The sequence below is a fragment of the Aquarana catesbeiana genome, linkage group LG05, assembly GCF_042186555.1.
Source record: "Aquarana catesbeiana isolate 2022-GZ linkage group LG05, ASM4218655v1, whole genome shotgun sequence".
Lineage (NCBI taxonomy): Eukaryota > Metazoa > Chordata > Amphibia > Anura > Ranidae > Aquarana > Aquarana catesbeiana.
This window is the reverse complement of record NC_133328.1, coordinates 113460081-113472882: the sequence shown is the minus strand read 5'-3', so window position 1 is coordinate 113472882 and position 12802 is coordinate 113460081. Positions and strand designations below refer to the sequence as shown.

The 12802-nt window shown below is 39.2% G+C and overlaps 1 protein-coding gene across 2 annotated transcripts in view; it reads left to right on the top strand.

Annotated features, from left to right (window-relative positions):
* AHR (aryl hydrocarbon receptor) overlaps window positions 1-12802 on the top strand; it is a 190810-nt gene that overhangs the window by 161249 nt on the left and 16759 nt on the right. For both annotated transcript variants that reach the window (XM_073630081.1, XM_073630080.1), the window contains exons 6-9: window positions 6501-6631; window positions 7170-7372; window positions 8079-8188; window positions 9842-9983. In XM_073630081.1, coding sequence (XP_073486182.1) covers window positions 6501-6631; window positions 7170-7372; window positions 8079-8188; window positions 9842-9983 — 586 coding nt within the window. The remainder of the gene's footprint in view (window positions 1-6500; window positions 6632-7169; window positions 7373-8078; window positions 8189-9841; window positions 9984-12802) is intronic.

The following is a 12802-nucleotide window of genomic DNA, read 5'->3' as shown; positions in this document are numbered from 1 at the left end:
TGTATTTACTTCAGAGCCAAAAAGTATCCCAAGTATGCAATGTTTAGGGTTTAGAGAGAGGGGAGATGCCATGGTGTCGTGAAGGAACCGCACTCTTTGTTGCCATTATCCCTGAATTATTGGGCAGGCCCATAATACATGAAAAAAGTACCAGGGGCAGCTGAGCGCCTAAAGGGCTATGTGTTGAGTAACACTTGTAAATCTAGACGGGATTAAGTAGGCCCTATGGATTATATATAGTTGTGTTAAGCAATCTGACAGTCTGGGAGATACCTGCTTACAATCATCTAAAGCTTCCTTCCAATCTTCATCATTCATATCTTTTACATCCACTTTTTAGTGAGATTTAGTCTGGTGGGCAAGTTTTGTGGCTGAGGGTGTAATAAGCATATTGTAGAATGTGGAGATTCACTTTTGCGGCTCCAGACCACAATCAGTAGAGGGGCAGGTGTCAACATCCAGGAGGGTGTTGGAGAACTGGGTTCTGAAGGCGTGTCTCAACTGTAGGTATCTGAACTGTAGGTATCTGAAAAACATGGAATTAGGAAGCAAGAATTCCTCCTTTCAATAGCTGAAAGGGTTTGAGACCATCTAGGGTATAGAGGTGATGCAAATAATATCTTTAGAGGCCCATTTCTCTGGACTAACAATTGTGAGAAGTTCAGACAGCAATTTGTTGTGTGTTCGATTTGGTCAAGGCCAAGTTCCAGAGGTGTTTGTGTTGGTACAAGAATTGGCCACTGTTGACCCTCTCAATCCATGCAGCACTGCAATGGATAATAGCATGTTGTCAGCATAAAGTCCAGTGGTGTCTACTAAGGAACCCATTTGCCAATACCGAACAGATGAATTGGTTGTAAGGGATATTGCAAGGGCATGTAGGAGTGGGAAAAGTGGGCAACCCTGACACACACCCAGATTAAGGGGGAATGGGTAAAAACCCAGCCATTCGTGGACACCCAAGCCTCTGGGGCCTAGTACAATAGTTGCACCCATTTAAATAAAGTGTAGACTGAAACCAAAACCCCTCAGAAATTGCCATTAAATAACCCCATTCCACCACATCAAAAGCCTTGGTTGCATCTAGGGCGACTATAACTCTCGTGCCAATTAAATCATGAGAGGCTTGAAGATTCATAAAGAGACTTTTGGTATTAAAGGTGGTGTTTTTGCCAGGCATGAAGCCTGTTTGGTTGGGGTGTATTAGTGAGAGGATAACCTTATTGGGACGGATGGCAAGGATTTTGCCTAGGATTTTATTATCAACATGTAATAAGGAAAATAGTATTCCTGGTTTTTACTGGGTTTGGGAATAAGGACAATACATGCTTCTCTCAGAGGTAGAGAAGACAGATTAAATATGCTCATAAAAAGAGTTCATAGTCTGGGAATCAAGGTTGCACTGTACTGCGTGTAGAGAGCTAACTCATCAGTACCTGGAGCTTTGGCCTGGGCAACTTGTGACAGTTGCGATTTCTTTGGTGGAAAGAGGTGCATCAAGAGCTCCTTTAGGTGGTTTTCCACAAGCACTGTGTATTTTAAATAGGTCTGGGTGTGACATACTGTGTATTTTTAATTATACATTGCAAGATTATAAGGAAATACAGTATTTAGGGGAAGCAAATTTGTTCAAGGGTAGTAAGCATATTTATAATATTGTGTCTGTGCACTAGCTGAATGACATGAAAGCCTCTATGCAAATTTGGGTATTTACATGCAACAAAACCAAACTGAAGCCATTCCCTTCATGTAATCAGTTATTATTCTGAGGCTTGCATAAAATGGCTTCATTATGACCAGTAAAGTGAGATGTTTACACTTATTGTTGCTTCACCATTGAATAACTTGACTTCCATTGAGAAGTGAAATACGGTGCCTTGAAAAAGTATTCATACCCCTTGAAATTTTCCACATTTTGTCATGTTACCACCAAAACCGTAAATGTATTTTATGTGTACAACGACCCTTAACATACAGCCAGAGCTACAATAGAATGGTTTAGAGCAGGGATTTGCAATTAGCGGACCTCCAGCTGTTGCAAAACTACAAGTCCCATCATGCTCTGCCTCTGGGTGTCATGCTTGTGGCTGTCAGAGTCTTGCTATGCCTCATGGGACTTGTAGTTCTGCAACAGCTGGAGGTCCGCTAATTGCATATCCCTGGTTTAGAGCAAAGCCTACTCATGTGTTAAAATTGCCCAGTCAAAGTCCAGATCTAAATCCAATTGAGAATCTGTGGCAAGACTTGAAAATTGCTGTTCACAGACGCTCTCCATCCAATCGGACAGAGCCTGAGCTATTTTGGAAGGAAGAAGGGCAGAAATTTCACTCTAGATGTGCAAAGCTTGTAGAGACATCCTCAAAAAGACTTGCAGCTGCAATTGCAGCGAAAGGTGGAATACAAATGCACGCCACACCTTTCACATATTTATTTGTAAAAACATTTGAAAACAATTTATCATCTTCCTTCCACTTTACAATTATGTGCTGTTTTGTGTTCGTTTATCACATAAAGTCTCAATAAAATATATTTACGTTTTTGGTTGTAACATGACAAAATGTGGAAAATGTCCAGGGGTATGAATACTTTTTCAAGGCACTGTATAAAAAAAAGTGTGGACTGAGATGGAAGCTCAGCTCTGTGCTAACTTTAAGATGAATTAAAGAACACTTCAATCAAAGGCACGTTTTTCTGCAACTATGCCACAATTCCTCGCACAATCAACAACTTTAAAATGGCAATCTCTGTCCAGAGTTCCAAACGCCAGGCTTCTTTCCCAGCACCATCATCTCTACTCAAGTTGCATCCCATATGCCCAGCCTAGAAGAAACTTTTTATAGTGTACAGTTGCCTGACGGTATGAACCTATAACTCACGGTCTATGAATACTCTAATAAAAACACAAGTGTGGCGTTAAGTGAGCAAGTAAATAGCGTGTGAAAGGTGTGGTAGGCAATGCAAAACTGAATGTAACCAAAACCTAAAAGTCCAAAGTGAATAAAAAACATCTATGGAAGGTCTATTAAAGTTCAAAATAAAGTGAAAAGGTCTTTCTTGGATAATCCGGGATGAATCTTGAAAATACAGTCAAAATGGTAAAGTGTTCACGCTTACCAGATTCGATGGACACACATACTGTATAGCACGTGGGTTAAACAGGCACTCTTGAGGTAATGACCTCAAACAGGAACTCCCGTCACTGGAACAATGGTAAGAAAGATTCCCCCAATGTTGAATGGGGACCAGGTATTCATGATGGACTCCAAAACATGCGATGAATCTGAGTTTTGGAGTCCATCATGGATACCTGGCAGTCCCCATTTAGCAATGGGTGGAATTTTTTTTACCGTTGTTCCAGTGGCAGGAGTTCCTGTTTGAGGTCATTCCCTCAAGAGACTGTTTAACCCACGTGCTATACGGTACGTGTGTCCATCAAATCTGGTAAGTGTGAATACTTTACCATTTTGACTGTATTTTCAAGATTCCTTCCAGATTATCCAAGAAAGACCTTTTCACATTATTTTGAACTTTAATGGATCTTCCATAGATGTTTTTTATTCACTTTGGACTTTTATGGTTTGGTTTTGTTCACATTCAATTTTGCATTGCCTACCTCACCTTTTCAGGTTCACACACTATTTACTTGCTCACTTAGCGCCACACTTTTGTTTTTTATTTCCATTTTACACTGTATGTCCAGTGACGTGTTGGCTGCTTATTTTGTTCTCTATGTGCAATTTTTTCCTTTTTTTTACAATTTTTCTATGACTACTTTGCCTGTGTCCTGTACTGTACTCCAAGATAAGGTAATTAAAAATTCCTCTTTTTTTTTTCTTCAAGGATTAGCTTGTGTTAATCCCCCAATGTGGCTTCCTGTGTCACTTGAGGATCTTAACCTGGTGTTCTCTGGTCTTCATTTTGAACTAATAGGAGACATTCCATTGAAAGACCTTACATTTAAGATTACCATCTTGGATGCCATTCCATTCGTTAGCGGTGTTTATGAGTTGGCAGCTTTCTTGTAAAGAGCCATTTCTTGTTTTGCACAAGGACAAGGTGGTTTTGCGTCTGAAACTTTTTTCCTACCTAAGGTGGTCTCTTCTTTCTACATCACTGAGGACATTGTGTTTCTTTTCCTACTCAAAAACTTGACAAGGAATCTGCCCTGCATTGCCTAATTGTAATCAGGGCTGTCGAGGTATACTTGACAGCCACAGCCTCTGTTTGCAAGACTTGAGTCCATTTTTGTCCTGCCTGTGGGCCTTTGTAGAGGGCATTCTGCTGGCTAATCCACCATTGCCAAGTGGATCATGTACATTATCTCCAGGGCTTATGCTTTTAGGAGATCCTCCATTCCTATCAGATCCCATTTCAGCAGGGTTGGTGTTGTCTTAGACTTTTCAGCATTATAGAGGAGCTCCAGGCTCCGGCAGTCAGCAGCTATAAATACTGTAGCTGCTGCCTTTTAATATTAGGACACTTGCCTGTCCAGGAATCCAGTGGTGTCTTTACCTGAGCTGATTTTTCAATTGGGTGCTGCCGCTGCCATCTCCACTAAGGGAAACTGATAGTGATATCTTGCAGCTTCACAGCCGGTTCCTTACTGCGCATGTGAATGGGCCGGCTGTGGGGGAAGGAGGAGGGGCAGCAAACTCAGCTGGAAGTGGGAAGCAAATACCTGTCACAACCCCCCAAAAGGTGCCAAATGTGGCAGCGGAGGGGGGGTGATGGTAGACAAGCAGAGCTTCCCCTTTTGGACGGAGCACTGCTTTAAAGTGGATGTAAACCCTCACTTACACCCAGTGAAGGGAACAGCCTCAGATGATACACAGACATTAAACAAATCCTCCTACATAAGTTTTACTTGTATATCTGCTGTCTTCCCTTTTCTACACTCTTTGAAAAGTGCAGATCGTGTTAGAAATCTTTTTTCCTCATTCAACAGTGGGTGGGGAGTATGGGCTTACATTGTGTGAGAGCTGATTGCAGGAAATGGGCACACCCCCTCTACATAGGCAGAGGAACAAAGGAACATGCAGACCTGTATTCTGAGTAGACAAGCTCTCTGCTAATCTATTTCTAAGTTCCCTCCCTGACAAATTTTTTAGCTACTGTTATCTCATGTGTCGGCACCAGAGACAAACGGAACTTAGAACTTTGGAGAGAGACAATTAAATACTACAGATATATGTGGTCAGATTTCATGAATGGGGTTTACAACCACTTTAAGTATCCACTTCCCAGATTTGGAAGGCTTCCACCTGGAAGAATTTTCATACATTCTGCAAGTTCTACCAAGTGGATGTTCAGGCCTCAGGTGATGTTAGCTTCGGCTGCAAGATGCCTCAGGTGTGTTTTTGTTTGTGTTCTATAACCCTTAATTTTATTGTTGGTAGTTCTGTTTGCTATGTTGTTATCCACCTCTCAGTTTATTGCTTGGCTGTATCCCATGATCTATGAATACGAGTCCTGTGTCCTGTTATATGCAATTAAAATTTTAGGAATTTTGCGTTGCTTGCAAATTTCTTATCTTGAAAGCATTTCAAGTGTCTCGATCATGTTGCTTGCTAAAAACATCAAAAGTCTTGTGGGATTGGCGGTGTTAATTTGAGTATGTTTTAGGGGTGGCCCTAGCAATTGTTTTTGCCAGTTTCCAATAACCTGAAGGTAGCAGCGTTTTTTCCATGGTCTGTGAATACTGTTCAAGATAAGGAATTTGCAGACAAGTCAAAAATGACTATTTTCGGTTTTTTGAGTTGGAGTTGAGTTTACATCTCGTGCACTTGCATGCATGAGATGTAAACTACTGACCAAAAATGCAGATTTTTCTTTTTTTTTTTTCTCTTTTCTGAACAACACACGGTGCTTGTTTGCGCATCTGCATGCATAGGCACATTACAATTAATGGGCTGTATTTTAGCACAGAAGAAAAAAAAGCTGTACTGAGCTTTCACGCTGCAGTGTGCAAGAGGCCTTAGCCAAGAATAAGTTAAGCACAGGTTTCCTTTGTGGGAATTTTTTTTGAAATTGCAGTAAAATATGTTGTCCATGTTAAAATTATAATGGTTTGGTCATTTATTTGTCTAAGGAGTGAAGAGGAGCTGTGCTTGACTCCTCCTCCACCTCAGTTTGTCATTGCTTTTGAAGGATGAACAGTATGCAGCCACATCATGGCTTCCATTATTTCTCAGTAATCTTTCTTCAGAATGGCCACAGACAAATTATTCTGGTGTTTTTAGATCTTCTAATCTACACATCAGAACCCCCCTCCCAACATTAGAAACTGTGAAAAGTAGTAGTAGGTCATTTTTAAATGTGTGAACAGGTATGCCACTAGAAACTTCTAAATGTTCTGTCGAGTTCTTGTTGGAAGAAGTGATAATTTGCCCTGTACAATTTTTATTTTTTAAATCTGTGTATATTTCTAGAAAAAAATGTCCTTACGATTACAACTTTACTCGTAGAATAATAAAATATTGTTTTGTTTTTTCTCTGCCCAGGTGACAATGGGTTCACCATGATGACAAACTTGTATAATCCTGACCAGCTTCCACCTGAGAATTCATCCTTCATGGAAAGGAACTTTGTCTGCAGGCTAAGATGTCTTTTAGATAATTCCTCTGGATTTTTGGTATGTGATCTTTCCAATTGGGCCACCAAACAGATCATTAAATAACATTTTTAATAACAAAAATATGTAAATAGTTTTTTTTTTTATTGTTCGTTAAAAACTACACCTTGTTCATGATCAGTAATCTATATTGTTTTTCCATACTTTACTTGACACTAACTTTGGGTGCTGTCTTGGATGCAGCCTGATGACGTATTGCACTATGACTTCAGCTTTTCTCCCTAGAATTGCGAGCCTCCACATTACTCCTTTATGTGGAGAAGTTCTTATGACCGGTCCTCATAGCTTTAACTGCATCTTTTATATTGCTGATACAAAATTAATAAGATAAAGCCTTTTTTTTAACTGCCAGACTGTTAATTTAGTACACAGTATGCAGAAATCTGTGAATGTGCTTTTCATATCAATTTCTATGACCTCTTTGGTTTTCCTTTAATTGGCAGACAATTTACAGGAAATGGGTAAAATAGAATTACTGTTCATGAGCCTCTCAATGTTTCTCGTAATAGTGAGTATATTCTTATATGTTGTGCTCCAGGCTATGAATTTTCAAGGACGTCTGAAGTATCTCCATGGACAAAACAAGAAAGGGAAAGACGGAGCGCTAGTACCCCCTCAGCTTGCACTCTTTACCCTGGCTACACCGCTGCAATCACCTTCCATATTGGAGATCCGAACCAAAAACTTTATCTTCAGAACAAAGCACAGACTAGACTTCACCCCAATAGGGTGTGATGCAAAGTAAGATATGAAGAGGAGCTACTTTTAATCTCTACACTAATGTCCAGTGAATGTGGCCCCCGTGGGACCTTGTTTTGTGTGTGGCAGGACCTTTAGAACCTTGTTCTTGGGTGACACTGACTGATGATATACTAGGTTGTATAGGAGTAAACCACAATGCACTAACTTACCTCATCCATCCTGTTACTATCTCTTGGTGGGTGGCTGGGGGCAGATATGCTCAGAAGTGTGCAGACCTCTAATTACATTTGAGAATATTACTAAATGAAACAGATAATTTAAAGGGTTTGGGTACATTTTGACCACACATTTTATAGGTGGTTAGGTTTGTTTTATTTACACCACCTTTTACGGGATGTGTGCGTGTGTGTGTATATGTGTAGATATAGAGATATAGATATAGAGATATCTATATCTATCTATCTATCTATCTATCTATCTATCTATCTATCTATCTATCTATCTATCTATCTATCTATAATATATATAGATATCTATAGAGATATAGCGATATATAGATATAGAGATATATAGATATAGATAGATAGATATATAGATATATATATCTATATAGATATATATATCTATATATCTATATAGATATATAGATATTTGCTTGCATCCTACAATCTCCTTTTGCTTTTGTTTTGTTTTCATCTTTCCTTTATGTATCAGATAGTATTAACCCTATTAATTTTCTCCACAGAGGAAGTGTGGTGCTGGGATACACAGAATCTGAGCTGTGCATTAGAGGAACTGGATATCAGTTTATTCATGCTGCAGATATGCTGTATTGTGCAGAGAATCATGTTCGAAGTAAGACACAGAAAATAAACTGTAATTTTTGTCATGCCTGGATGAAATGGCTGCAATCATAGCGTTAAATGGGCTATTGCTACTCACACAAAGAGCCTGTTTTCGTGTTAAAGGGCAACCATCTTTTTTCCACGATTAGATTAGATGTTAGAACAATCATTTTTGTTATATAGAGCAGTTTGTTTTTGTTTTAATTTGATGTTGAAGATTCAGATTTGCTCATTGTTTACTCATATTGCACGATGCATGCACGACTGTTCAATAGTAAGTCGCTTGCTATGGGGGCACTCAGCGGGGGGAGGGGCCAGGATTGCTGGCAGGGGGGACATGGAGGAGGATCGGGGCTGCTCTGTGCAAAGTCATTGCACAGAGCAGGTAAGTATGACATGTTTGTTATTTTAAAAAGAAATATTGAATTTAGTATCACTTTATTTGCCCACTTCACATTCCCTGAAGGACCCCTCAAACTTTAAAAAAAATAAATAAAAATCTTGTAGGTGTTGCTTAGCCATGAAGTATTGTAAGCCCAGCCTGCATAATGTTGTGTAATGGTGAACATCACAGGAAAAAGGAGAATTATATGACTGTTTATGACTGTTTATCTACATAAGTACTGGTGACGCTTGGCTGTAGCCAAGGAGGTAGCCAGAGACCGCGCTGAAGGGTGGAGAGAAGAACTTGGCAATATTTTTTAATACAGGAGAGGGAAAGGAGTTCTGCTTTAACATTTCAACTGCTTTTGTGATTTCTCCTTACCTCTGCCTAGCCTTTACTAGGATGCCTACCAGAAACCAAATTTATTTGTAAATCCTCTTGATCTTTTCAAGCATCGCTAACCAGTGTTCACATAATGGGGTACACTCTCCCTAAATTGCCCAGTAAGCATTTCTTTTTATTAACTCCTCTCACCAGGTGATCATGAAGTGTGCATATGCACCAAAAAAATGTTCCAGCTTATAAATCCTGAGTTTTGCCACCTACAATGGTCGTTGGAGCCACAAGCAATAAATACCCCCCCCTTCTCAGCATTCCTCATGGTTGGGACCAGGTGCTTTTTTGTGGATCGCTTTTTGGGCTTTTTAGTTTGCCTTCACTGTTTACCACAATTTGATGGAATCTTAGACTTTGAATTTCTGTAATACTAAAGTTCCTACGTTTATAAATCAATAATCGGGCACACACATTAAACACATGAGTGTTGGGGCTTTAAAACAAATCATAATTTATTGTTTTTGTGTACCATTCTAAAGATCTAGTGGAGGATTTATTGCCTCATAGTATTGAAAGTATAAGCTTTGCACAAATTGTACAATTTCGCTAGTTAGGTGAAAGACCAAACTGCAGTTTTGAGGTCACATGTGAATGTGTCAACGCAAGATAAATTTAATAATGGGTGTTGATATTATGACAGCTAAGAACTTTATCAGGGAGGAGATGTAGTGTGTGTTCCCAAAGATAATACATAAATAATATTTGGTGTTCTGAAAAAACAGACAAGATTAGTCAGTGGAAGGTGAATACGTTTCCCTGTTTTCCTGTTTTCATGAATGTGAATTGTACTGTTACTTTCACTATAGCTGCTGGAAATGTGTTTCCTAATACAGACTTCTTTTTTACCATGATTACCAATGCAACTCACTTCCTTAATTGCAGTGATCAAGACTGGAGAGAGTGGTATGACTGTGTTCAGACTTCTCGGAAAAAATAACATATGGATCTGGGTACAAGCAAATGCACGTCTCGTTTATAAAAATGGGCGACCAGATTACATCATTGCAACACAAAGACCTCTTACGTGAGTTCTTGTTTTTGAGATATTGGCTGGGGTTGTCACCAGCATTTCATGTCATGTGGGATTTCTGTAGCTCTGCAGGCTAATAATAGAACGTTCTTGTTAGATGTTATTCCCAGACTAATAAGTCATGCTCCGCTCATGTCAATGGTCATATCATTCAGCAAACACCAACCAGAAAAGTGTGCTGCAGCAAACCTTATGTGCAGCAAACAACCGGTCAGAAGGCACCCTTTATACAGCTGACTACAGTAAAATGATATCTTTGTTCACACCACATGCAGTGCTTTTTTTCTGCATCAAAAACGTATGGAAAGTAGTTTATATATGGGTTCCAATGACATAGTTTACATCAGGGCAGTGTGTTTCAGTGCTTTTCAGTTCCAGAAAAAAGTACAACATGCTTCTTTTTTCCTGCACAGAACTGTATTGGAACGTGGTAAAAAGCATAAAAAATGCATCAAAAACGCACCAAACTCCAGTACAGTGGGAAAAAAAAAAACAGGAAAAAAGGCATCTTGAATACATACCAAAATGCATCAAAAACGTACATGCAGAAACTAATTTGGAATGGATCTGGAGGACGTTTTAATGGTGTGAATGAGCACTTAAAGTTTTGCACATTATTATTGCACTTTGGGATGATATGTTGGTAGTCCAACAGATGGTGAAAACATCTAAGTGAAACTTAGAAGGAAGTCCTCCATGTTTATAAGACTCATAATAACTAATAGTCCATATAAATTGCGTGACTTCATGTGAGGAACAAATCAATGAATGCGTGACATCTGAAATGAAGACAAAAGAAGCACACCACCACCAATAAGAAGGCTTACCGGATCTACTGGATCCAAAAAGACTTACGCTCAATTGGGTCAAAACAGGCTTGGGTGGTCCCATCAGCGTTGTAAATGTGTGGCGGCAGAGGGGGCCCTTAGGGTAGGACCCCACTGCCGCCACACATTTACAGCGCTGATTTTAAAGATTTACATGTGAGTGTATCTCTTTTTTTTAATAAATTTGCTACTTGTTTTATGGATTTACACTATGTGGCCTTCCTTTCTTCCTTTCCACCTTATACTATTGCCATCTGCTTCCTAACATCATTCTGAGGGACACACCATTCCAAGACTTCCATCTTCACAACCCCTGTGGACTACCTAGAACCACCCACCACCCAAGCTTGTTTTGACCCAATTGGGCGTATGTCTTTTTGGGTCCAGTAGATCCGGTAAGCCTTCTTATTGTCGGTGGTGGTGTGCTTCTTTTGTCTTCACTTCAGATGTTACGCATTCATTAATTTGTTCCTCACATGAAGTCACGCAATTTATATGGACTATTAGTTATTATGATTCTTATAAACATGGAGAACTTCCTTCTAAGTTTCACTTAGATGTTTTCACCCGTTGGACTATATCGTCCCTATGTTGGACATTTAAGATTATTTAGCGCTACACTTATTTTGTCTTCTTTCCATATGCATATATCCTATTGGCCGTGTTAGCTGCTTATTTGTTTTGTTTTTCTGGGCAGCGCAGAATTACTTGGTATATTCTCTTCTCTATTATTGCACTTTGCACTTACTGAATTAGTCTGACCACACATATGGGCATATGTCTCACTCAGAATAAGAGGTAGTGCCACATCTACCAGTGCTTCTTCATATCATCATGACATTACATTGCCAATGCTTTTATTTAAAGTGTAGCCAGAGTTTATAAGCTACAATTATACAAGACTATTCTCTTTTCAGTAATGAAAAGGACAGAGTTGCTAAACTATAACATTTTGCAACTTGATGCAAAATCCTTGTACGGTAACAAATACTTCAGACCCTTATTATCCCCAAGCTATTTTCAATTGGTAATATTTTTACAGTAAGGCCTCATGCACACTGGATGTTAAAATAACGTTATAAAAACACCAGTAGCTTTGCAGTGAGTTTTTCAACGCTTAACATTTTTGCAATTGCGTTTTTTAGCGGTTTTCCACATTAGCATTTTTTTGCGTTTAAAAAAAAAAAAAATTCAATGGATCAAAAAAGTTAAACGTTGGTGAGCGTTTGTCAGCGTTTTTTGACGTTAGAGCATTTTTACAGCTGAAAAACTCCTCTCAGAACCCACTAGTTTTGGGGTTTTTTTAAAGCCAAAAAACGCATGGACACATAGGATAACATGGTGGGGAGTTTATTGACTGTAGAGAAAAACATCTGAAGCCAAAAACAGCCGCTGTATAAACGTCCAGTGTGCATGAGGCCTAAGTGTCAGGTTGTGTGTGGTTTGATTAAAGTGTTACTGATGCAAGCTAAATATCTTCAGAAAGCTATACCGAATTCTTTGCAGTTGCTAGTTACATATTGTGCGCCAGAGCACTCATTGATTTGGGGGTGATCTATCTAAGATCCTAACTGTGGAGGTGCTTGCTACATTGTTAGAAGTAAGGACTTTACACCTCTGTTCCATATTTGGGTACAGTTTAAAGGTGTATTGAACCCAAAAATGTAATTTCTGCAGCTTATCAGATGTGGTGGATGCATTAGTTTTGTTTTGTTAGGCATTTTTTTTCTTTATTTTTTCCCTCTGATGATCTGACCAGTAAAGCGCACCTCCTGATTCAGAGTGCCCCAGCTCTGGTATAAATGAGCTCAGGGGACACATTTGGACAGCAGCATTGTCAGTCTGGGGGGAGGGAAGTTTTAGATGTAATAGCACATTTAAATACACTAACAAAATGAAGCTAAACTCCAGTTAATACTTTATAAGCAGTTACAGCAAACAGTTTTTGTTTTTCCTTTTGTGATAAAGGTTTTGCATGAATAAATA